Below are 26,927 nucleotides of genomic sequence, written 5' to 3' on the forward strand. Positions count from 1 at the left end.
TTAAAACCAGACTTAGCTCCTCCCTTTTTTTTTCAAGAGGGAGGATTTTTTTGGTTTGAATCTTTCCCAGCACTGAGCTAAGGAACATTGAAACAGTTGAAACAGGGCTGATCTTTAGCATGGAGTAATGACAAGCAATGCAGAAAGGGTTGGAATGGTAACCTTCTGCTGTGACTTGGTAGCAGCTGGAACAATTAATCTCCTTGCAGCCTAAGCAATAAATAATGCCATACTTCGTTATGGCTATTTGATTTCTGGTTTTGGCCCTGAATTCAAACACTTTGCCTTCTGTATTGCAATGTCTTTTCCTGCTGTATCTTGTACTGTAGCATATCTATCTGGGATGGAATTTAGCACCAAATTGTGGCCACCTGGATGTGAGTGCCCATTGTAGGTGTCCACCTGTGAGCTTCCCCAAAGTAGATATGTGCGTTTAGTCAATTGAATAGCTCTGTAGCTCCACTGGCTGTATTGAGTAACTCTTATGGGATCTTAACCAGCTGCAGCTGCCTTCTAAAGACTTGGCTGTATCGGTTGTGTTGTGATATGTTCTAGCCGAAAGCCTGTAGACTGTAGTTCAGCTAGAGCAAATGTAGTTGTACTTCTGCTTTTTGTATAAGACTCCCGAGTCCACTGGAGTTAAAAAAAGGCTTCCATTTTAAATAAATGGACCATGCTTCAGGCCTTGACTGGTTTTCTTTTTCTTGCTATTACTGTATGTTATACTAGCTGTGGTTGCTATTGTGGTTGGTATTAGTGTGAAAAATAGGTTAGACCATTTCAGGAAAACTGGACAATGATCTGATCATCATCATCAGTCCATACAGACGTGCACTTGAAGATGGCAATGGGTGTTTTTTTAACGACTTACAATATTAACATGAATTAATTTAATAATATTTATACAGCTTAGTTTTCTAATAATCCACTGCTCTTATGTCTTTGTAAAATACACTTTAGAGGCCTGGTTTCTATTTTTGACGACCTCGAGGTGGTTTGCTGTGCGTCTGGATGCCATCTGTGCCATTTTTGTTATAGTGGTTGCTTTTGGTTCCCTGCTTCTCGCCAAGAGTAAGTACAGATGTTAGAAAAAGTTCACCCAGTAATTACCATGTATAGTAATGTCTAATTCTTTTTCATAGTTAGCTGTTTCTAATTGTTTAAGGATGGTAATTAAGTTAAATGTTTCTTTCTAGATCGTGATCTCTTCCTCAGTCTAGGGCACTGGGGCTGTATCTGCTTTCCTGCAAATACTGGAGGCAGTTCAGACATCTTCTGGGCTTAGACATGCATCTACCATCATCCCCAAATGTGCAAACAAACTTGCAGATCCGTAGTCTTCACTTTGAGATTCTGGCTTTCAGAGCAATAACAACAAATAAATCTTCTTCTTTTTCCCCACCTTTGCCTTTCTTTTTTGGGCCTACAGGGCTTTGATTTTTTTCATACTGAAACACCCACAGAGCTGCTTCTTAACAACTTTTTTCCTTTCTACGCATGGCACAATAGGCCAAAAGGCAAGCTAAAATTCCTAGGGATACTCTTCTAATATCTTGGATCAACAGGATAGGCCAGTTCCAGAAAGAAAATTGCCTTGTAATAATACATTTTATGTTCACTGTCACTCATGAACTGTCATTAGCGTATGCATCATCCAGGATGTAATTGGGTTAGATGTACTAGAATGAGATAGTCATCTAAAATATGAAGGAAGAAGTAATTATCTTGGACATGAAAATTAGTGCTAATTTGCTGGTTTTGTTTCTTTTCTTTTTCCTTTGGAAAAGTTCTGTGTATGTATGAGTGTTTTAAAATTTGAACACTCTGTGCTGCTCAACACTGAAAATTTTGAGCTAGGTTTGATGTTATTAGAATACAAAAAAACAAGTCAAAACAAAAGTCCTGAATCTTTCCTTGCCTCTGGATAAGGAGTAGTTCTCTTGAAGTCAATAGAGCTATGCTAGGATAAAGTTCAAGCAAGTCAGAGGACAGTCATGCTTAATATTGGAGCAGACAGAATTCATTTATTTTGGGAGAGTAGACCCACTGAACACAGTAAATGCTTACATAAACAGGGGAAGAAATATTCTGTCCTGTTATTTTCTCTGATCACTTACAAGAGTACAAAGTTGATGTAAATGTTCGTAACTTACTTGGAAATCATTTTACTATGATTATTTGCTTAGGTTTAGGGGCTGATCGAATTTGCTTAGAAAAAAGTGAAGAGTTACAATGCTCAGCCAGATAGGGATGACCCTAACAAGCTATGTAAGTATGGTCTTGAGACCGAACCTCAGTTGTTAGATAAAATGCCAGGCCAAGGAGAATGGGAATTGTCTTTTTGAATTATACAGACAATTTAAAAAACGTACCCAAAAAAATGCAGCAAGTAGCTGTTCCGCCTGGAGCTACTCATTGCACAGATGGCAAGTACGGTGTAACCAAACAAAATTCTGGCTGTGATGCTACCATCGTGTAAGTAACCTCATGAAAGTGAAGTTAACTAGGATTTTGTGTAATTACCAGTGTACCTATTTGATTCTCTTTTTTTCTTTGTTCTACAGCTTTGAATGCAGGGCAGGTTGGTTTGGCACTATCCTATGCAATCACCCTCATGGGAACATTCCAGTGGGGTGTTAGACAAAGTGCTGAAGTTGAAAACCTGGTAACGTTTATTTCTTCCTTTTCACCTCTTGGTTCCTTTTCATGGTTGTGGCAGGAGGCCTTAAGGACGGGATTCTTCTTAATTAACTTAGGACATTAATACCTTAGCAAGTGATTGACGCACTACTTACAGTCCATAAAGAAAAATAGCCTCTTCTAGGGTATAATTTGTCTGACTGATTTTGAATGTCTGTTGAGATGAATTGTGCCCAGTGACTGTCCCTCTCCATTCATAGTAAGGGAGGCTTCATAACCTCCCTTTACAGCAGAAAGGAGACTGTCTAGTTACAGTGTTGACAATTGCATTGCAACTTGCTAAAATTACAAGAAATTAATCCCTCTCTATCAGTAAGTTTTTTTAAATGATTCTTTTAGATTTGGCATTTTTAATTTATTATTATTTGTTGTTGCATTTAAAAATTTGATTTATATCTCTCATGGCATTTTTAGGGTCCTGTTAATTTGTTGTAAAGCTTTATCTTCTTCTTAATTTGTTGTAAGTTAACAAATATTTGAAAGTATTTGTTTATATTCAGCTGAGAGGATTGTGTGTCTTCCAAAATATATAAAGTAAAATGCCTTCCACCAATTTACAGTATTCGCTAGCATGTTCTAGTTTGTCTATTTACTTTCTTAAGTTAATATATTAAGAAAAAAGACTATAAAAAGAACCTACTGAGCATGAACCTGGGGATTTTTGTGTTCTGTTGACAACTGAAGTTACTTGTAAATATGATTTGCTGACCATTGTCTAGGAAATACATGTAGTCCTTTTGTAGAAGCCACAAAGCCATGTTTAATAACAGATAATAATAATGTTAGATTTGTATTTCTTTGTCTAGCATGTTGCTTCTTCAGAGCATGTTTCAAACGTGAATAAACTAGGGGTGACAGACTTTGGTGAGAAACGGGAAGAAAGCTTTAAGCTTTTTCATACCAGTTGGGAAGTTTTGGAAGCATGAATCTGTGGGAGTCTTATGTAGTGAGTTACTCTCTTGGAGGCTGTGATTTAGAAATACTTTGGAGGAGAAAGGCTTGCCATTCACTAAGCTGGCTTTGTTGTGGAATGCTGATCATTTTGTGGAGCTATGATTAGCATCAACTTCTTTGACAGGTGGACATCCACCAAAAATCCCTTGTTATTAAAGGCTGACTACATTTGGGGGAGGCAAGAACATTTCCTCTCTGTTCTACTCTGTCCTTCCTTCTTTGTATGCTTTTCCCTGGAGCTTATTTTGTAATGTGGAAAGGGTAGGTGGCAATGAGCTCAGAGAACTTGCTGCCTGGTGACCTCTGCCCTTAAAGCCACTCCAGGCAAGATAAGCCTACTGGATATCTCTATGATGGTTTGGGGTTTTTTTTCAGAATCTATCTGTGAGTGGATAACATTAATGCAGTTAATCGTATTGAGAAAACGTATGGGTGAGGATGCACACCAGAGCCTAAACAGATATTTTTGCCCAAGGGTAAAAAAGTTCCTAGATAGCTCAACTTCTTTTTCTCCTCCTTCCCGTAAGATTAGAGCCATCAGCAAATATTGCAGTTTCTTTCATATCTGGCATAAAATACATAGGAAAACAAGTTTTATTGCATAGAAGTCACTAATAATATGGTGACAGCTATCTTGGATCGTGGAGTTGCTTGTGACAAACATATTTAAAAGATTTGCTGGGGGTGAGCAGAGCGGTGATGATGAAGACAAAAAAAAGGGATGATGAAGCCAGTAACTCGATGCTAGTAGCTGTCGTACGTCTGCCTGTAGCTCATATGGCAGTTTCATTTCTAGCTTTGTCTTCCCAACACACAATGAAATGGTATTATCTTAGCCAAGACTGACAGACAACTTTCATAGCTTAAATTTCTTAATACTTATGCACATACTTAGATTTGTAATTAATCCCACTGATTAGAAATGAATGCTTATGTATGGATTTATGTATCATGATAGATTTGGGTCTGTAGTAGGACATGAGATGCATTTCTACTTTTTCAGTTGTATAAAGTAAGCACAGGATGGTAACAAATACTCTTACCTGTGCTTAAAAGAAAAACTGGAAAAATTTGCACTGAATCTTTACAGTAAAAATACACGCACACCTATATTTATGTGTGCAATATTTGCAATATATGCAATAAGCTGAAATTTGTGTATATATGTTGTCTTTCCTGCCCTTAGATGATATCAGTAGAAAGAGTAATGGAATACACGGAACTTGAAAAAGAAGCTCCTTGGGAGACCAACAAGCATCCACCACCTGAATGGCCAAGCCAAGGAATGATAGCATTTGAAAATGTTAACTTCACTTACAGTCTAGATGGACCTTTGGTGTTAAGACATTTGTCTGTTTTAATTAAACCAAAAGAAAAGGTATGTATATAGCTGTCTTAGGCCATTCACAGAAATTAAGCAAAAATGATAAGTTGGCAAGAAGCTGTGTGATAAAAATACATAATAAGATATATGAATGTTAGGAAATTAGTAAGTGATCTTTTAAAATATAAGCCTTAGTCGTATTTAATAACAAAATTTGGAGCCTGTTTATTTCCTGTAAGTGTAGCGTAAATGCATCTGGGAACGTGACATTTCTGTCTGTCAAAACAAAGGGTTAAACATATTTGATAATTTTCTGATAAAATTTGGGTTTCATCAGAAAGTGGCAGACATTCAAAATACCAACGAAGCCCAAAATGTTTGTTCAAATCCAAAGCAAATGGAGCTGCATTAGGAAATTGGGGATTCAATAGAGGGAACATAAATGGAACGAAGGATGTCAACAGGCAAGGTGAGCAGAGACAATTGAAAATAAGGAATGTACACGCTCTTGCACAGAGCCCTGAATGGAAGAGAGAAAAAAGAAACACAAATCAGTTGAATGACTTCAGAATTGGGAATTTTATTTCAATTCCTTTCGGCTACCAATCCAATTAACTGTTGCTGTTAATTAGATTGGTAGCCAAAAGAAACATAGAAATAAAACTCTTCCTCCTCTGCAAATTTGACTCTTCTTCCCCAATTTTGACACTATCCCAATTGAAAGAGTGCTGCAGGGAAGGTCTCCCCCACAGACAAAATTAAATTAGAGCCCTGCAGTGTTAATTCGTGCTTTGCTACATTTCGAATGCACATGTACTTTTTTGATTAGGATATCTTCCCTAGGAGGCTGGTTCAACTCTACAGTCATTGCCATGGCCTCATTTGTAACATGCTTTTCCATTCAGTCCCAAACCTGTTTCGTTCCTCAAGTGGACCTTTTTAATAACATGCGTGTTACAAGAATTCAACCCAACTTTGCTGCATGGAGATGATCTCATGGAATTAGGTATGGGTGAGTTAAAAATGATGTTTAAGAAGAAGAGCAAAAGGGATGTTTATCTACTCTCTACTTTTCTTGCCTATGGGCCATCTCTCTAGCTGTTATATATCATTCCAATGTAATAGCAGACAAGATGATTTACATTTCTTAGTGAGAGACAAATAAAATAAAAAACGGAAGCAAGAGATACTAGCAATGTATGACTCAATCCTTGGTGGGGGCAGGAGCGGGAGGGATGACTGGGGGTATTTATTTTTGCTGAGTGGTTATGCTGTGGTTTTGTCATCCTGAAGTGAATTTGCCCAGCTTGAAACTATTGCCAAGAACTTCGTGTTTGTTTTCTATGATGTTTTGCACAATACTGCAGTAGACTGCCACTGTGTAAAATAAATCTCCCAAGCATCTGTGCTCCTTATATTGGTTTTAATTATGGAGAAGCATCTCTTCAGAACCAGGTTTCCAGATCCGCTAGGGATTCTGCCCGTGTGGCTGTCAGTGAGAGCCCTTATGCCTGTTCAGAGCCCTGGCTCGTACAGACTTCTGGTGGCTGCAGTGCCACTGGCAGGATGAATGAGCTTAAAGTTCTGCCGTGCTTGTGTTTTTCTTGTAGCCGTCCCAACACCCAGTTTGGGAAGGTGTAGGTACAGTGAGAATGGAGGACGTGATTACTAGCAGGTCACTGGTGGGTTAGGTTCTCTTGCGATCTGCTTGTCTCAGCATTCAGTATGTCCCTACAATCGAAGCAGGCTAGGAAGGACCCTCTGTTTTAACCATCTTTGCTAACGTAGCCTAGTCTGCCAGACAGACCACGGAGTGCTCGCAGCTCTGCCAGCGGCTGGCTGTGTGTGATTAACCTCTTCAGCTACTGTAGCTGCAGCAGGAGAAGGTTAGCATGTGCAGCCTTGGGTTTTAAACACCACTATCTTTGTTTTAGGGTGCTTACGAATGCTTATTGACTAATATATTGTTAAATGCACCTTGTCCTGACAGATCCTAAATCTGAGGGAATGGCTACATGAAAAAGTTAGGAGGGCGAGGGTCTAGATTTACGGCGTGGCAGCTGTTCGCGTAAATACTCTCACGGCGTAGCACGAAAGGGAGGTTGCCCGAGGGATAACAAAGACACGGGCAGTTTCAGTGGAGTAGTTGACGTGCTGTAAATCTCACTCTCATTTTTTGTGCAGCTCGACTTTGAAGTACAAGTGACGCTTGAGTAATGATGAGCCCAGCATAGCAGGTGTACTCCTGCGTAGGCACATGGCTTACATTGGGCCACGTGATTCCTGTTAAGTGGCTGGGACTTGCATTTGCAGACCTTTGCTGTATTTGCACTGGCTATGAACACGGGCCTCTGAAGAATACAATGTATTAAAAATAAATAAATAAAAAATGTGTATGCCGAGAGCTGTTTCAAATTCATGTAAATTTTCAGCAGCCTGTAGTCAATTGGACCAAAAATACAAATAGATTCCTCTAAATACTGAAGAGCGTAGTCCTTTCATTTGATGCCAAACTGAAAGTGGGATTTTGACAATATGCAGAGCAGCTGCATTTTTATTTTAAGTATCAATGTATTTTTTTATGTTTTTTTCTTTATATCCTTAATACAATACTTTATATCACTGACATTTACAGAGAAACAATTGAACTTCTGTTTTCACAACTCTGGGTGTCTGTGTTCTCCATTCAGCATTTTCTTTCTGAGCTGTAGTATAACTGTTCAGAAATATTTTTCCTTTGTTTCACTGATATAATTTAGAATACTAGACGTTTTATCATTTTTTTAATAACAGATTTGCTTAGATTAGGCTGTATCTTTAATAATAAGTACTGTATAAATGTTAATTAGTTTATGTATAATGGTACAATAATGAATTGTTGGATGGAACTGTTGAATCAGAAAATAGAAGTAGAAAATACCTTTTAGATTATGCAGTGTAAGTTGCTCCTTGCAGTAGACTTTTTTAGTGTTTTGTGTATTTGTGATCAAATGTGGGCACTGCTGCTTAGTCTGAGCTTAGTGTCTCTGACTCTTAGAAAGTTTCTCCTTGTTCTTCGATGTAATGTGTCCTGTGCTTAATTTAATTCCAGCAGTCATAACTGCATACATCTGAGTCTCAGGCAGTGGGTAATTGCCCTCTGGTGTCTGTACGTATACTCATGAAGGTTTTCATGTTTTTTCCTCCTTTCTGCACCCCAATCAGTTCACCAGGCTATATTGTACATGTTTAATCCTCGTAAATCCTTCCTCATCAAATGAGTATCTCCAACCCATATTAATTTTATGTTGCACTTCTCTGAACTCTTTCCAGTGTGTTGATTTCTTTCTGGAAATGTAGCGATTAGAACTGAGTGCAGGAAATAAAAAATCCTGCCAGATCAGATCTGTGTAGAGGGTTACGCCCATTACCTTCTCTGATACAATTGATTACTGTACATTGTTTTCTCTAAGAATCCTTTACCTGAAGACAACATTTAAAAAAAAAAAAAAAAGTTTGCTGTTCAAGTAGTATTTAATCACCACTAATTTTATGTCTCCTCTCATTTATTAAAGGGCCTACTTTCTCCCAAGTGTTGGTTTCATATGAAATATTTGTAGGCCTTAATCCCTCATCATTAAAGTTAGCAATCCCATATTTTGCATTGTCTCTCCCTCTTTCTTCTGAAAGCATTATTTTTTCACATTGTGTACAGCTTCTGATTTTTCTTTGGGAAAACATAGAAGCCTGAATGACTGTGATTTTATTATTCACTGTTTCTTCTGTTTGGAAAGGAATTGTAGCTTGGCCACATGGCCTTGTAGTTTCAATACTTACATCCTCTCTGTTGAAGCTGTCTGAAGCATGAATACAGTTTATAATCCTGCTAGTTTTGGCTTCTGGAGTTTGACTGCTTTAAAGTACTTCACCTTAACCATGCTAACCAAAATCAGTCTCACATATTTAAATTAGGAATACTGCTCATACATTGTTCCCAAAGTGCTTTTTGGGAGTTCTTTTTTGGGTTGAGAAGTAGATGCATGCCTGAAATGATTTGCCTAACATCACCCAGCAAACCAGGCTTAGCATAAAAATTAGCAGCCTTGAATCACATTACTCTATATACGGAGCCACTTTATCTTGTTTACACAATAAAACACCACACATTAAGGGAAAATCTTTCACCTTTGAATATGATCCAAGAAATTGTTGGGTATTCAAATGTCACCTGAATCCAAACTGATTTGGGGGGAGGTTTTTTCCTCTCAGAAAAATGTTAATTATAAAGAAGTTTTATTTGGTGCTTGTTCTGCTATAAATCCTGTGATGTCGTAAAACTGTTGCTTGACATATTAATTTATCCTGAAAAGCTCATGGTTTAATAGTACAAGCTTGGCTTGCTCTGTAGGTTGGAATAGTGGGAAGAACCGGAGCTGGGAAAAGCTCTCTGATAGCAGCCCTCTTTCGCTTGGCGGAACCCGAAGGAAGGATTTGGATTGATAAGTACTTGACATCAGAGCTAGGACTCCATGACTTGCGGAAGAAAATTTCAATTATACCTCAGGTAAGAGAGTGACTTGGTCTGCTATAAACGTTTTCAATATAATGCCATAGTATTTAAAATGCTTTTCTGGGATATGTTCCCCATGCACCCCTGTATGAAGTAGACATAGAAACTTCAGTGAGGTGTTATTCTTACTTGAGTAAGGTCTTGATTATTTTAAGATAAACGGAATCAGCTTTGGGTACTGGAGCATTTTCTTCCTAGTTTTGTCCCGTCTGTTCCTCTGGAATACTTGTGAGTAGGTGTCAGCAGTATGCTGTCCTCCTATAGTCTGGGAAAGAGCAGAGAAAATCTGACAGGCATATACCAATCTTCAGCAGTCCTCTGAAGTCACTTGATCCTTTGGCAGCAATTCCTGCCTGATGCGTTGCCTGACGCTTCCCTAGTAAGGGACTTTGAGGGACCACTTTCACGTCCCTAGTCACTCCTGTACAAACTGACTGAGGCTAGATCTAGAAAGAACAAGTGTGCCAACTGGAAGTGAACTACTAGCCTTTCCATTATTTGGAGAAGGTTGGACAGATGGAAACCAGGGGAACAGACAAAAGAGTGGGTCATTATGACCCATAAACAAAAACTTGGTGAGTTTAGAAGCGGAATGCAGGAAAGGCTGCAATACAGGGAAAAAAAACTAAGACAGTGTTTGGAATAGCCTCATCTCTGGTGCTGGAGCAGAGGAAAGGATGTTCCAAGAAGTCCAGCAGGTCACAGGTCGTCTCTTCTACGGTCTTACATTCAAATGAGGCATTGAATTAGAGAAGGCTTATGTATAACTTCAAAACTTCCTGAAGGCAGAGCCTGTGCAGGTTAGCATGTTCCACGAGAGCTCTGATCTCTTCCGTGATCATTTGCTCTCCACTGGAGAGGGAGGAAGAAGGAAAAGCTCATATGCTGCAAATGCAAAGTCATGTTTTTGGCAAATAATTAGTCTGGGATGTTCTAGCAGATAGATAGAACAGTAGGCTGGAAACGAATTTGTTTGCCGTGTTTAGTATTAATTCTCAGATCTCTGTATTTTATTACAGAAGCTGTATTTAGAGTCCTTAGACCATCTTTGTATCTGAATGTTTGCTAGCCTGTTGGCAGGGTGGCATTCAGAGTGTATTACTTTCTTTAACTTGAGAATCTGATAAGAATGGCAATGAACAGTGGTTCTAAGCCTCTCTTGACTACCTGCTTTTTTTTTTTCTCCCCAAGAATAGGAGTCAGAGAGAAGAAGCAGGTATGCTATTATCAAAAAAAAAAAAAAAAAAAGAAAAAAGAAAAAAAGAGGTACTCTCCCAGCAATTGGATATTGGATTGTTGCTTAATGCAGGGTGTCTTTTGTTTCTGCATGCTGAAGGCTTTGTTATTGCACAGTGGAGGTACTCACTGGAAATAGTCATCTTTTCTATGTAAAGAGGACTTCACATGGATTTAACTTCTACTTTTTTTGTTTGTGTGCAGCATTCTTTTCTCCTGAAAGCAGATGATCATCAGTTCATTCAAGGTCTACAGCTTTTTGAAAGCCTTGCCTGTAGCTATTGCAGGTGATTTCTATATTGGGAAGAATTCAACCCAGTTGAATAAAATAGAGTACTGAGACAGGAAAACTGCTGGTCAAATACAGTTTCTACATGTTGAGTGATGCAGATGCTCAAAGTTCACTGCATTTGATTATACATGGTTTTCTGTCATATATTGGTCTGTTGACATAGTTGTAAAACTATTTTAAACCAGTTGAATTCTGTGACTTTTATCAAGTTTATATGACAGGATTTTCATCATGGTCCCAAAGGGTTTTAAGTTTTCAAAGGAAAGGCCGAAGAGTTTTAAGTTTCCAAAAACTAGCAGGTAGCATTTCTTTTCCACATAAGGGAAGACTTGTTTCCACTAAAACCATGCAAAACTATGAAGTGGTGGTAGTAAGAAGAAGAGGAGGGGTTGGATTAAGGTTTATACTGTAGTAAACTGAGTGATAGGCATTGTCCTGTACTGCATTAATAGTAGTGTCAATAATAGAAATAATAATAATGTAACATCAGGTAGTTATTTTGCAGCAAATATCTTCATAATTATATGGGAAGCTAAGAAACCAGAGGGAGAGATGCTTATTAAAATTATAACATAAAACATGCTAAATGGAACCATTCCTAGAGAGTGATGAGGCAAGAGTGAAGTTTTCTTACATGTAAGTTTAAATACCTACCTGGAGAAATAAAAATGTGCTTAGGCTTCTAATTGCTTGCTTGGATGGAGCTATGTGAAGGTTGTGTTTGTAAATCTTTTCTATGCAAATGTTGTCTGCCTCCCTGACTGCAAGCATTTTTACAACAATTATTTACAGGTTTGTCTTATTACTTTCCTCTCATAAACCAGACTATTTTAAATAATAATCTGTGTCAGAAATGATAATTAAAAAATATCCTTATCTTCTGTTGCAGTACATGTCTATTGTTAAGACTTTTATAGTAGTTATGAACACTTTATAAATTCAGCCTCTTATTTTGCCAATGTATAAAAAAGGATTGAAAAAGAAAATAAATGTAACAATACCTTCAAAACACACCAAATAGTGTATTAAAATATGTATTGTTGAACAAATTACTTTCTAGGTGTTTTTGAAGAAAAGTGTTCTTTAATCTGTTAATGGGGTTTTTTTTTAAATCCTTTTGTTCGTTCAACAGGCTTTTAGTGACATGTTGCTAATGCAGCAGATACTTTCAAAAAATTGGCATGTTATGTCACGAAATGCATACGTCCTTTTACATTGCTTGTGGCGTGTTCTGTCTTAATGCTTTTATACCACTCAGAGTGGTTTAGAAATGAAGATACAATAAAAGGGTTAGGGTCTAAGTTCTGCTCTGATTTGCTGCAGCCCTTTAGAGCTGGGCATCACTAGGGTTAGATGGGACCTAAGTCATGACAGAGGTTAATCTCGAAGTAAGCTGAAGTTATCCCATGTAAGATAGACATTATTTCCTAGGGGAGAAAAAAAGAAAGCATTTTGCATAAGATTTCTCCAATTTAACGGAAGACTGACAACATGATGAATGGTCTCCGTTTATGATTGGCCCTGTTACAGCTTTTGACTTCTTGTTGTTGTTATGTGTGGTTTTAAGAGGGGTTTAGCCCTAAAGTCGTGTCGGACTCTCGGGTCTGGCACATCACATCAGTGAGTACTGATCTGTTGCTTAAAGAGTTCTGGACCAAAAGTCATCTTCCCGCTTCTCAGACACGACATTTTCCAGTGTGAATTGATTTGTGCCAGTTTGATTAATGATCTGTTATTGGTCTGACCGGGAAGTGAAGTAGAACAAAACTTGCTTCAACCACAGGTAAACCCACATTGCTACCTGAATGGGAGAAGGTACCGATTTGACTCCCTGGTGTATTTTGAGTTAGAGCTTTGCCCAGCAGCGCTCCAGTTCTAAGTAAGTTTGCTTTGATGCTGTGGCACTACAGATTAACTCCTATGTGTATAGGTTTAAACATTGCGTTGAAATGGTGAAAGCTGTTCCTTTTAGGCTCTGGCGAATTGAAGGGCTTTTATGGTATGAAATGAAAAAAAAAAAACAAACCCAACCAAATAGAGAAGGAAGACCAGAAAGGCATTGTGAGCTCTTTGATTCCTCTCTGCTTTATGTACTTCAAAAACAAATTTTCAAAACTGCCCAAACGTAATTTAGGAGTGTGAGCTCATTGACAGTGGTAGTTGCTGCTTTTCATTAACAATACCAGGAGGATAGCAATGATTTCATGGAAATATATATATAGCTTGTGGCATCAAAACAGTGGCATGTAAATGCCCGTTTGAGTACTGACATAACTGTGTACGGAAATTTGCAAACAGACCTGTCCTGTTTGGTAAATTATCTTCATACAGACTGGTTGAACACTTGCCTTCCCCACCAACCCTTTAAGCATGCTATTGTGAAGTACTCCTTTGCATTTCATAAAAGATAGCTTGTTGTTGGGTATTTCTGTGCTATTGTTGATATAGGTTAGTTGTGATTATTATTAAATTACCTATTGCAATTTAAAATCTGTGTTTATAATGGAATGCTAATTTTATTGGGTTTTAGGAGCCTGTTTTATTCACTGGAACTATGAGGAAAAACTTAGATCCTTTCAATGAATACACTGATGAGGAGCTGTGGAATGCCTTGGAAGAGGTGACTTATTAAATCTAATAATGTACATCTGATATTCACAAGCCAAATAACACTACAGTGCTTGTATGCATTAGGTTTTAGATGTTTTCATCGGGTTTGATAAGGGCATAGCTGTCAATGGAAAAAGGTAGACCATGGCGTGCATGTTTGTTATGTGTGTGTTTGTGCATGTGTGTGTAGACACGTATATTGTTATATAAGTCTTTTATGAAAAAATTATCCTTTGGGATGATGCTTTGGTTACGGTTTGATTCATATCTTAGTTTTAATGAACATTAATAGATTCTTAACAATGTGCTTTAATGTTTTTAGAATTCTAATAACTGACACACTGTGTAATCCAACTTGGCACTTACTCATTTTGTGTCAGAATATAAAAGGTAAACCTTGCATACTTATTGTTGTGTCATCAGACACACAATAGCTGATTTAAAAGAGTTACTCATCCTACAACATGTTGACATGTCAACAGGTGCAACTGAAGGAGGTTGTGGAAGATCTACCTAATAAAATGGAGATGCAGCTGGCAGAATCTGGGTCTAATTTTAGTGTTGGTCAGAGACAGCTGGTGTGTCTTGCCAGAGCAGTTCTAAAAAAAAATCGGATCCTTATCATTGATGAAGCAACAGCAAATGTGGACCCAAGGTAAAAACAAAATCTGTCATGTTAAGATGAGCTCTTTTTTCTAATAATATGATGATCTGTACTGTAGAGATGAACTTAAATGCTTTGTATTTCTTGTAGTTTGTATTGCTATTTTATGTTTTTAATGATAGCATCATAATTGTCTGTTCAAAATGAGGTGGTTGAGCTTTGGCTACAGAGTAGATGATATAAACTAAGCGCTCAAAATATCCCTAGTTTCAGTGCATTCCGTAGAGTAGGGAAGTTGGTGTTCAAAGTTTATTTGTCCTGCAGCCATAGACAAGAAGACAAGAACCTCCGTGGAAATGCACATCAGCAACATCAGAATAGCCATGAAACAAGTTGAGTTCTGTTGACTTCTGGAAGAAATATCTCTTAGAAATAAATAAGTAAAAATCAATTAATTAATTAACACCCCCCCCCCAAACAAGAAAAAAAACCCCAAACAAACAAAAAAACCCCCCCCAACCTAAAACTAGAAAGGTGAAAAATGGCTATCAAGCAAAACCAGATACTTCTGGTTATGAGATACTATCCCTTCAGACGGCTCAGATGCCAGTGTAATAAGTTACAGATAAAATAGGGGTGGGGGGGAAGGTAAGCTGTCCTAAACACCACAGGAATTGCAAAACAGATTTGGAGATGTTTAAAGCTACAGAAGGGACTCATTTATCATTCATTATTTTGTCTTGTATAACTCAGGCCGGCAGAACTTTCCTGAATTCATTCCTGTTTGAACTAGAGTGTACTTCTAGAAGAACATCCAACCTCAATAGAAAAAAATTCAATGACAACCCTTGTTAAATTGTTCCAATAGCTAAGTACCCCCACTGTTAATTTTTGAAACATTTGAAACGCTGGTGGAAATATTTTGGAAACAATACTGCAAACGTACTGCATCAATTAGTCTGAGCTGAATATATAGTTCCAACAAACTATGGCTTGAGGGAGAACTCAAAGTCCAAAGAGGACAATAACACAGCAAGTCCCTCAAACAGATGCATTAAGGATTTTGTATGTCATCTGGGCGTGACTCATTTTTATAACATCTTCTTGGGGGAGAAGTGGTGCCACTAGGGTAGCTTTGCAGTTCAGCTGACAGTGTATTTCTAAAACCTTTAGAGAAGTGCATTCCCTTCCCAGAGCTTCTCTCTCTTTTTTTTTTTTTTTTTTGACTATTAGTTTATTTTTGGCTGAGCTCTAATAGATTAACTGCGATTAATCATAGCTGTGGAAATTTAATACCATCTTACTCATCTCCCTATTTTGGCATCTCGCATGTGTGTGTTCTCAACTTGCACTATCCATTTAATTGATCTTGATTAATGTGTGCTGCAATATATATTATAATAAGGTAAATGTTTGTTTGTATCAACTCTAGGCATAACAATACAAATAATAACTTGGAACTTCTTCTTTGAATTCAGTTTGCATTACAGTCATTATTACCTTTTCCTTAATGTGTTGCTATAACTAGAGCCAAGTATTTTCGGCTGTGCAATCTGATAGGACGCTCATCAGGAAATGCTGATGTGGGTTGCTTAACTGAGCGGCTAGGGAGGCATTTTTGGCATGTGAGGAAAACCTCCTCCTCTACTGGTGCACAACCCCCATACCTGGCACCCTTGTCTCTAGCCTGGCGGCAAGCACACATCATATCAAGCACCTGGGATAGGAAACCATGGGCAGCTGCCGCTGCCTCTGGAGATACTTCTCTTTTTTGTTTTGCTGGCTCTCAATCTCTTTGCCTCAACCACTGCTGCAACCGTGTCCCTTCTCCGGTTCAACGTGGAAGCAAACATGAGAAGGCCGGGTTTGGGGGTGGGAGGAGGAGAAGGAAGGGTGAGGTGGGATGAGGCAGCGGATGGACAGCGGGGTGAGAGGTGTGCAGTGTACCTTCCCCGGGGCTGAGGGGCTCCCTGCCGTGTTTCTCCAGCTCAGCTAGGCCACTCTTGTCTGCTGCTGAGTGATGCTGAGCAAAGGAGTGAAGGGAAAGAACTCGGAGTTCATCCTTCTCCCTCCTTCTTACATCTTGCAGCTCCCATATGTACCCGTGTTTTCCCCCTGGCTCCTCGTAGCTCCCATCTGCTCCGCGTGCTGCAGGGGTGTCAGTGCTGTCGTGAGGGAGAGGAGGAGCTTGCCACAAAGAAGGTTGCCCTAAGTCAGACTACTTGCATGTTTTACGTGATGACTGACAGACGTTTAATTTGATCTTATCTTCTTGGTCCCGAAGCCAGCATTCTCCTCCCGAAGAATGGAGTCATTTTAAAGCAGTTGAACCATTCTGGAAAGTTGTATGAAATCTGGAACAGAAGGGCTGAAAATCTTTCTGTAGTCACTTTGCTGATATACTGAAACAAAACCCTTAGTAACTGCGACTTTTTTTAAATACTGAGTAAGGTGAACTTACTAAGCTTTCTGCACACGGACTATAGTATTATGTGTTAACTCATATTCTTACTGCTTATAGAGGACAAAACTTTTTGGGACCAGTTAGTCCACTGCCACATTTTTACTTCGGTTGTTCATTGAGTCTGGTAAAAACAGCCATTGCACATAGTCTAGTTCATTGGCCAGTTTAACCTTGTAAGGTTTCACCTTTAGTTACATCTAACTGCTGTCTGTAACTGTTTCTCTGATGGAGAAATTACCTAAAGCCTCTCAGGAATTGTGTAGTGTGAGATACACTTCCAGGACAATCCCAGGAGGACATTAGACTGAAGATAATGACTTATCCAGTGTTCCTTTCAGCAGCTTGGTTGCTTCTCATTCAGGTTGTATTTATTCTTGCTCTTCAGATAGTTTTCTTTTTACACAGTCAACTAATTCAGGTTACACCAGATCTCGGGTTGCTGTGAAACTTGGTGTTAGATCTTCAACCCATGGTGTCAGTGGGACAGCTATACCACCATTTTGTGCTTTCTTATTGTACTGTTCCTTGCGATGGGGAGTGTTGTGGTTCCCATTTTCATATAATCAGATTAGGGTTGAGCTTTTGTCATCCAGCAGCCCTGGTTTTGGTATTCAGGTTGCATCTTTGGTTTCTAATATGCCTGAAAGATGATGGGGTTTAATCCACTGAGGTGGGTGATGGAATCACTTGGCAGTTGCCTGGCCACTTTCTCAGTGTGGGTAGGTGCCACAAAGGGTCTGTTTACACCCTGAAAAAAGGACAGAAATGCTACTTCCTTTGGCAGTTTTCTAGAGGGTAGATGGCTCTAATTGGCATGTGATGTAGTCTCTACACTCTGTCAGCACGTAATTCTGTACACAGATCCTTTCCTTAGTCTTTTAGATTTTCTTGCCTTTCCTACCTTCTTCCCAAGATTCTCCTGAAGGTTACTGATGGTACGTCTGCCTGCCACCCCAAAAACTATACTTCCAAGATCTACCATGAACCTTAGAGAGGTACTGGTCGAGTCCCTATCAGTGGACATGTCTGCATGAGATTTCATATTGTGATATTTGAAGATGGAGCTATTAGGTCTGTTTCTGATTACTTTGTAGTCTCATTTTAGAAAATTTGTCACACCCATAATATGGCCAGCAGTTTCTTACTAGGGATAAGCTTATATTCCAGAAATACCTGTTTAAGATAATAGTTTGATAGTATCTATCTAAGGATGAGAAAGGGTTTCTATTGTAAATGTAGGAAGGAGGTGATGCCATAAGGAATGCACATAATAAAGGAAGATACAATAAATGAATGCAGAGGACAGGGATGCTCAAGGATGAGGCATTCTCCTCAGATAACAGCAGGAATAACCTGAGAGTTACAAATCATTTTGAGCCCTTTAAAATGCTGTTTTCAAAATTCCTGAGCAAGCTATGATTCTCTGTGCTCCATGGTAGCTCTGCAGGAAACCTCACCTTGAGCTTGACTATAAGGAAAGAAGGCGGCTTTCTTTATATAAGTCGAGGGAGTAGTGAGCCTTTTGTTTCTGTTTTGCTATTCTAACCATTGCAGAGAACACATCCCGCTGTCTATATAAGACTCTTCCCTACAGAGTGTTTTCATATATGGCGCTGAATTTTTTCTTTTGAAAGTATGAGTAGTCAGGTCATTGAGGCATTGCCGAGAAGGTAGCAAAAAAAGATACATGCGTTAACGCTGGGGTGAAAGCACTGGCATTGCTGTGATGTGGGGCATTAATGATGAACAACGTCCTTTCCTTAAGGAGACTGTTAACACACAGGGCTAAAGAGCCTGGCTCTGTCCTGACTTCTCCTCCCATCTCTTTCCCTGATTGAGTACTGGCCTTGGTTCAAAAAGGAGGAGTTGAGGAACACCTGCTTCCCACCATGTTCTTTAGCTTCTTTTAGGAAGTAGGAGCAGAAGGACCAAGCCTTCTCAGACTGTGGCCTAGAACCCAGTTCTCTTAAGCTCATGACAGAGCTTAAATGTTTCTGTCCCCAGATGAAGATGACAGTCAGCGTGCATGGGAACTCTGACTTAACTGTATGTCTTCCTTCTCTCTGATGATATGTCCTGTCATCAGCAGGGATTTGTCTATTCCTTTGTCATGCTGATTGCTTAAACTTAGTTTGTAACAGCAGTTACGTTCAGTCCTTCAGAGCATGAGCGTGTGCTTTCTACTGTGGAAACTTAATGGTTACTCCATTCCTCTAAGTCATCCTGTTCTTCCAAAGTTGTCTTTGTCCATTTTTTATTGTTAGTGCCTCCTGACGTGGTGGCATTAGAACAATTCTTTTTGCTTAATTTATGAAGTGATACCAAATATTTATCATGTGCAGACAGATTCAATGTCGAGTAGTATTTCTGTCTAAAAAATAATAATTTGTCAGAGGAAGACATGTTGCATGAATCTTTGTTGTATTTTATTTGATTCTCCAGTTACTTCTAACAATTTGAAGAATTAAGAGTTTGCAAGCAACTGGTTGAAGCCAACGTGGCTGCCTAAATAGACCAGTTTATCCAGATATCTCCTTTGTCTTGTTTTAACCATACCATTTATTATTCTCCAGTCATTATATATAAAAGTAGAATTTCATGTTTTATTAGAAATCCTGGCAATGAGACCTGTACCTTCAAGTGTCTGACTTCTAGGCTGGTCCAACTAACCCCAGTATATTTTGAGGTTTTTGTGTCTTCTCTCTTAGATGAGAATTTTAGTTTCTGTACCCTTTTCTCCATTGTCACCACTCATTGTTTTTTTGAAGGCTGATGGGCAATATGTGAGTATTCACGTGGCCTGGCTTTGTGCCCAGGTTGGGAGCCAAGGCTTTCTGTGCAATGTGGGCTCTCAGGTGCCTCTAGAGGGCATTCATCACCTGATGGCTGCCTAATTCAGGTGCTCCGATTCACCTTCCAGCCATGCCTTTCCCCTTTCATTGACTAAAGAGAGGACTACATAGATTTGCACATTTAAGCCTGACTGGTGTACTCTAAGTTAGGTGATGTCAATGCTTCTCTTGTACAGTTACTTACTTGAAGAATCTCCAGTTTTATGAGTATTGCATCTCTTTTGCCTTAATGCTTGTTTATACAGCTAAAGAACATTTTAGTGTCTTATGTGTCTTTCGTTATAATTTTATTTCCTTTTCATGGTTCTCAGCTTTATTTGTGATAGTTGTCTATGCTTTAGCTTAGTTTTCATTCTTTACAAGTATTATGTTTCCTCCTGATATGCTTTTCTTAGGTGGTTAATTCATATAGTAGGTTGAGGCTCTTAACTTGAAAGCTTTTATCCTTTTCCTTGGGTTGTGCATTCCAGTTAACACTTTTGATTTATGGAATATGCCAAGTTTTCTCTTTTCGGTATTCAAGTTCTTGAGCTACTCCAGTCCTAGTTTAGTTTACCAACCACCTCCTTTATTTAATCCCCTTTTGCAGTTGAAATCAAGAACCTTAGTTGTAGACTGTCTCGTGTTCATTCTTCAGTTGATTTGCAATGAAGGATATTTACTTTCACTTTTCTTTGCTGCTTCCACAAACTAAAGCTTGAAAGAAAATAACAATGACTCTGTCTTGCTGTAGAAATCTGTAGGAATATCTGACTCTACAAAATTTTCCTCTTTCTGTAATCGAAGCCTGGGAAATTAGTCTTCTGAAATGAAACCTATTGCTCTACTGGCAAGAAGAAACTCTTTCCTCCTCAAGTATTAGAGGTTACATTTTGGAGTATATTTCATGATATGCCTCCAAGTCATCTAATATAACGAGAGGAGGAAGCACTGTAATGACTTCATAAGCATATTTCCTGCTATAGTCATGTTTGATGAAGTCATAAAACATGCCTGGCCATTGTTATCCATGCAAACATTTTATTTTTGTCTGCATTGCTCTTGCTGTGTTTCAGAACAGATGAGTTCATTCAAAAGACGATCCGTGAAAAGTTTGCTCACTGCACAGTGCTGACCATTGCACACCGCTTGAACACCATTATTGACAGTGACAGGATTATGGTAAGACAGTTAACTGCTTAAAATTACTCTTGGGGTTTATTTTTTTGTTGTTGGTTTTTTGGTTTTTTCTTGTTTTTCTGAAGAAGAATAATGTTATTAACTCTTTCTCCTTAATTTTGATCCAAAAGTGGGCAGAGGTTTAAGTCGTACTTTAGACTTATCCTAGTTAACCTAGTTATCCTAGTTACTGTGATTGGCAACTCATAAAACTGTAGAACTAATGACCTTAAAGGACTTCTTACATTGTCTGGCCCTGTGGTTTCCAACCTGTGAGGCATGAACCCATTGCAGGTGAGGCGCAGCAGCAGACCTGAGCAAATAAACTCTGCCAGCACTAGGAGCCTGTGAAGACACACCCAAGAGGCTCTGGACAGAGTCAGCTGGATTCGGTTGGGTTTATTAATTCAGTCTCGGTGGGCTGAGGGCGGCAGTGACAATAGTTAGTGGTGTGGGATGTGTGAGGAGGAAGTGGTAGAGGTTCTGGGGCAGGAGACACGGAGGTAAGGAGGCAGCAGCTGCCCTGGGGCAAGGGTGGTGGTGGGAGAAGTGGAACTAGACTGGTGAGGTAATGAACATGGCCAGCTTTCTAAAGCAAGGTTCAAACAGAAAAGATGAAGCACTACCAATCCAGCAGCCTCTGCCATCTTTGTTCCCAACAGAGCAGTGGTATACTCTGCCACTGTGAAATACCCTCTCTGCCATCTTGTATGCCCCACGGTGCATTGCACACGCATACAAATTAGAAAGTACTTGCTGATTATTTTCATAAAGGCAATGGTCTTCCCTAGGCTCTCAGGAAATCAGGCTGGTTTGTGTCCTTGAAATGATGTGCAGCCTGCAGTTTTGCAATTTTCTGCAGTAGGAACAGGAGCCCTTTGCAAACATTTTCTTCACAGCCAGTTAATGAAGTAACTGACAGTAGTGGGCAAACTGTGTTCGTGAATGGAATTCAAATTTAACTGGGCTTCAAGCAGAAATTACCCTTCACCTCTCGGTAGTAACCTTAAAAAAAACCAAAACCACTTTCTTCAACTTTTGTTTTGTGAAAACGAAGCATGTTAATTCTTTCCATTTTTTTTTTTTTTACTGGATGCTCGAAACATTTTAAAATTTGTGATTGAGTTACAATGGTTGCCTAAAGTACACAAAATGAAACAATTGGATCTACTGAGGTGAGTGGTGTTCTGAAGAGTAGAATAGATTGTGAACTGAGTGATTATAGTTTACTTACAAAGGGAGAAACCAGCAGAACTGCCATAAGTAGTCATATAATTGCAAGCATTTAACATATAATAAATAAATATTTTCTTCACTGGTGAATACCTCCCCACAGGTCTAATGGATATGTTGGAGTTTTCTACAACTGAAGCGAACAAAAGATTTGTGAGGAAACAACTGTGACCTAATTAATAGCTGTGTGTGTTTGTTAGCTGTCCAAAGGGATTTCTGTGGGTTTTCGTTCTTTAACTACCATTAACAAGTTATGCACAGAATGTTCTTTCCATGAAGATGTTTTCTTAGTTTTACCTTTAATATCATGCAGTTGTAATGAAAACTAGATGTTTTATTTACTTTTTTTGCCAAAAATCATTGGAACAAAGCATAGAAATCGCCCTTCTCCCCAAACTGTTTGGTACTATTACCAACTATATAGCTACTCCACCGCATTTTTAGAGTCTGTACATTATTCTTAACGTTATGTTGTTTCAGTTTAGCCACTATTAAGATTTCTAGTTTCCTAAAAGTCCATTTATATTCATACATTGTCTAATACAGTCTTTTTCTAATGTCTTTGACCTCTTCAGAGTATTAAGGAACAGATTTGCAAGATGTGCCTTTGAGTCCTCAGTCATTAGTAACTCTTAAATATTTTTCATCTTTTTACATTGCTCCATTTTGATCATCTTACAAATTTCAGTAATTTTGGGGGGAGAGAGGAGCGTGAGAAGCATAGGACAGAAAAAAGGAGGAAACCGACATGTGACCCCTTAACAAACCTGTTTTCTTGACATCCTTATTATTGATTCTGTGTCCGGACAAATCAGAAATACGATCGCATATTTAGAACGATCAGAGTTATGGCAGGTGTGCTTTTGTTACACTTTTAATTACTTGGTTTACTCAGGCATGTAACTCCTAGTGGGAATACAGCAGAATTTTGGAAGAATAAGAAAAACGTGTGTTAAAAATGCAAGGAAAAAGAATATCTCTCTAGAAGACTACTAATGAGTGCCATTAACAATAAAAACAACATTCATGGAAAATTAATCGTTTACTTAACTATCAAAAGATTTGAGAAGACTCAGCTAAGGAAAGCTTTCAGTGTATTTTAAAATTTGGTTAGTCAATAATGTGTTTTAGCAATTCACAAATTCAGCTTGATGCAGATTCTTTTTTAAGAGTAAAAACGTACAAACTCAAGTGCATCGTTCTTCCATTACCTGGTATTATTAAAAATCCTGGGTTTGTTTCTCCTTTAACTGAGACCTCTAGGTGCAATAATGCCTTCATAAGCCATCCCAAACCTCTGTTGTTTGCTATCATGGTAAGTTTGTTAGAAAATGAGAGAACAACAACAAAGATGGAACCTGGCAGTTGGAATATTAACAATTGTCTTTTGACAAATAATGAGTGAAGTTACTTTTCAAACAAATTTTGAGCAAACTTGTTAAACTCTCTTAAGTCAGTCACAAAAGTCCAAGCCCATTCCTGAACAAGTATACATAACCTGAACATAAACTAGGGTTTCCCTCCCTTCCCGTTGAATCAGATTGAAAGGAACCTCAGAAGTTCTCTAGTCTAACCTTCTGCTCAGGGTCAGCAGTAATTTCAGATCGGGTTGCTTGGGGCTTTTTCCAGTTGGGTCTTGAAAACCTTGAAAGATGGAGATTCCACAGTCTCTCTGGGCAGCCTGCCCCAATGCTTAATTATCTACAATGAAATCTTTTTTTCCTTCTATCCAGTTGAAGCCTCCCTTCAGTTTATGGTTGTTGTTTCTTGTTTTCCCACTGTGTATCTCACTAAAGAGCCTGCTTCTGTCTTCTCAGTAACTTCCTTGTAAGTATGGGAAGATTGCTGTTAAGTCCCCTGAAGCCATCTGTTCTCCAGGGTGAACAAGCCCTGCTCCATCAGCCTCTCCTCATAGGTCAAGTACTCCCACCCACTGACCACCCTGGTGACCCTATTTTGAACCTGCTCCAATTTACCCTCATCTTTCTTGTACTGAGGGGTCAAAACTGGTCACCATATTCCAGATCTGATCTGATGAGCATTGAATAAAGCAATTGCCTTGATCTGCACTCCTGTTGATACCCATGGCACACTGCTTGACTCCCGTTTAGCTTACTGAACACCAGGACCCCACCTCCTTTTCAGCACAGCTGATGTCCAGACAGTTACTCCCCAACTGGTAACCGGTGCAGGGAGTCAGTCCAATCCAGATTCAGGACTTTGCAGCTGTCACTGTTGAGTGTCATGAAGTTCATGCTGACCTATTCCTTTAGCCTGTCTAGATCTAAATAGCTTTGAATGTCAACGCTGTCTTAAATGTATTGACTGCAATCTCCAGTTTGGCGTTGTCCACAAGGTTTTGATTTAATTCAATTTAATTCCTGGTTAAAGCAGAACTTTCCAAAAAGAAAATGTTCACCTTTAGGGTTAATCCAAACATTTAAAAAAAAAAAAAATTAGAACAGAAAATAATTTTGAGAAAGTCATGAGAAAATGTCAAGTTGGATGAGTATGGAAATAGGAACTGAACGTGAACTGTTGCATGTCTGCTCACACCCATCGTAATAACCGGTTCTATTTTAGAAGAGAAGAAAAGCCTACTGGAAGAGGAGAAAAAAAAGAACAGAATACATTTTATACAACTATAGACAAATCTGGCCTCAGGAGTTGTTTTAATTCTCGTTTGTTCCATTCCCAAAACCATACCTCTGGTTTCATAATCCAGGTCACGCCTTAAGAGTATTTCCATTATATCTATCTTAGTGATAAACACATTTTATCAGAACTTCAAACGCTTAAAATCATTGAGGGAAGAGCTGTATTGTGTAACGTGATACTCTCTAACCCAATCACCTCAATGAGTAATACTACATTGCACTTGCATAGGACCTTTCATCTGGAAATTGTAACGCTCTTTACAAACATTAATTAATTAAACTTCAAACACCTGGGTGAGATAGGGAAGTATCCATACAATCTTTGGAACCAAAGTTGGAAAGACTTGCTAAGTCAGACCATCAAATAATACTACCATAAAATTATAATCCAGCGGTTTTCAAACTCTTTTTTTTTTTCTTCTCTTCCCTCTGTGCTGCTCCAGAGTCTCATAGGACATTTTCTCATTCCTTTTTCTTCATCAGTTTGAGAACCCAAGTTGTAACTCCTCCTGTCAGGTGCTCACAGTACCCATTTTAGCTCTTTGGCCAGGCAGCCACCCTGCTCCCCAGCAGCAGGGGAGGATGGGATAAATGCTGCAGTTGCCTCTTCTGTGATGGCAAATCCTGGCAGAAGCTCAGCTCAGGCTTGCTCCACTGGCCCCTCATTCCACGTAGCTTCCCCACCACCACAACAGCTGCGTCCCTGTCCCATCCTCACCTTAGAGGGTGAGGGCCTTTCACGTAGATTGCATCTCCAGCTCACCAAGCCCAACCAGCAGCAGCCTAAGGCAGCCAAGAGGCACCACTCCCAAGACTTCCAGAGGGATCTTGGAAAATCCCCGTCACCCACTCCTCCCCCTCTTCTCTGCTTCCTTCTTCAGGTTGAGAAATACTTTTTAGAAACTGTGTTTTTACAGAGGGGACGACAGAAGCATACGGAAATTGAGGCTCACCCAGGGACATAGTGGATCAGTAGCAAATTAAGTACATGCATCTGGCAAGAGCCTGATGCAGTTGTTTGCTCTATATGCTGTGCCGTGGTCTCTCTATAGGAAAGCCACAGAGTAGTCAAAACTTGTGCGTTTTCCAATGACAAGGATGTTTTTCCACAGAGACTTTTCATATCAGTGCAATACTTCTTTGAAATGGAAACTCTTTATGCAAGCAGAACTTGATCTAGTAATTAAAAACTGTCATTCAAATAGGAAGTTTTTGATGAAGAGAATCATGGGAAGAGATTTGATTTATTTATGGGAAAACCTGTTGTGGCTACATTCTGAAATGACTAATATTCAGGGTAACAATACAATGGTCAATAGAAAATGACTTCCCACGTTTTTCCGGTAAGCCTCCCTCGTTCAGTTGTTCTAATTTTTCTGATGTTACGTTTACTGTGGTGGAACATCTGGGCTTCATAAATGAGGCATCGCGTTTCATGCACTGTAGACATCTAACCTCAGCAGGGCAATCAGTCCACCAAGAGTAGGTGTAAACATCTTGAAAGCAAAGAGGAAACTCTGGAGAGAGATCCAGGCAGTTGGCGTGGTGAAAGGGGAGTCACCTACAGCTAGACAGAAAATGCTATGCAGTAGACAAGGTCTGAGCGCTTGTCTCTCTCTGGAGTTCTGGTATCTGACCCAATATTGCACATTAGTATCCTTCATCTGTCCGCTTGGAGATGAGGCAATGGTGTTAACAGACACCTAAGCGAATATGATAGCAATGGCAATGCTGCCCTTGCTTAGCATGGGGATGACAGCATTCTTCCAGGAAGTGCAGAAATCTGTGCTCTACATTGTCCTCTGCCTGAGGAGGTCTGGATGCAATGCTCCCTGTTCCCAGGAAGATGCCGTACCCACCAGCACACACGGGGCGGTCAGGTTAAGGCCAGCCTCCACCCTTCCTTTTGAAGCATTGTGCTGCTAGAAATGCAGGAGTCATGGAGCTGGAGGGAGAATAAGCATGAGGGAGTCTGAATCTGCAGCCCAGTGAGAAGCAGAGCTCTTGAAGGGGTGGGGGAGCCCCAGCTGCCCTGCAGATACCTTCACGTGAGCTTTTGCTGCAGTGGCCCAGCTTCAAGTGGAGATGTGGAGAACATAGGAGGGTAGTGGTGGTACACTTAAGTTACTAATACTGAGTTAAAGCCATAAATGCTGTGGTCTGTTGGCTCTTTTGGTGGCTTTTTTGCCACTTATTTAAATATCGCTGCTGGAAAACAAATATATCTTACTGTAAATCTTAGACATTCTGTTTAGGGGGGATTATCTAAGTCACAAGATATAGGAATGTGCAGT

At 39.3% G+C, this 26,927-nt stretch overlaps 1 protein-coding gene across 8 annotated transcripts in view; it reads left to right on the top strand.

The window, feature by feature from the left end:
• Nucleotides 1–26,927, top strand: part of ABCC4 (ATP binding cassette subfamily C member 4) — a 154,980-nt gene that overhangs the window by 109,582 nt on the left and 18,471 nt on the right. For 5 of the 8 annotated variants that reach the window (XM_052785773.1, XM_052785771.1, XM_052785769.1 and 2 more), the window contains 7 exons: nucleotides 961–1,071; nucleotides 2,565–2,665; nucleotides 4,841–5,032; nucleotides 9,366–9,521; nucleotides 13,586–13,675; nucleotides 14,148–14,320; nucleotides 20,641–20,746. In XM_052785773.1, the coding sequence (XP_052641733.1) occupies nucleotides 961–1,071; nucleotides 2,565–2,665; nucleotides 4,841–5,032; nucleotides 9,366–9,521; nucleotides 13,586–13,675; nucleotides 14,148–14,320; nucleotides 20,641–20,746 (929 nt within the window). Of the gene's footprint in view, nucleotides 1–960; nucleotides 1,072–2,564; nucleotides 2,666–4,840; nucleotides 5,033–5,807; nucleotides 5,985–9,365; nucleotides 9,522–13,585; nucleotides 13,676–14,147; nucleotides 14,321–20,640; nucleotides 20,747–26,927 lie in introns of those variants that run through there. The other 3 variants (XM_052785774.1, XM_052785775.1, XM_052785776.1) reach the window with 3 other exon arrangements.

Source organism: Harpia harpyja, chromosome 4 (assembly GCF_026419915.1).
Source record: "Harpia harpyja isolate bHarHar1 chromosome 4, bHarHar1 primary haplotype, whole genome shotgun sequence".
NCBI lineage: Eukaryota > Metazoa > Chordata > Aves > Accipitriformes > Accipitridae > Harpia > Harpia harpyja.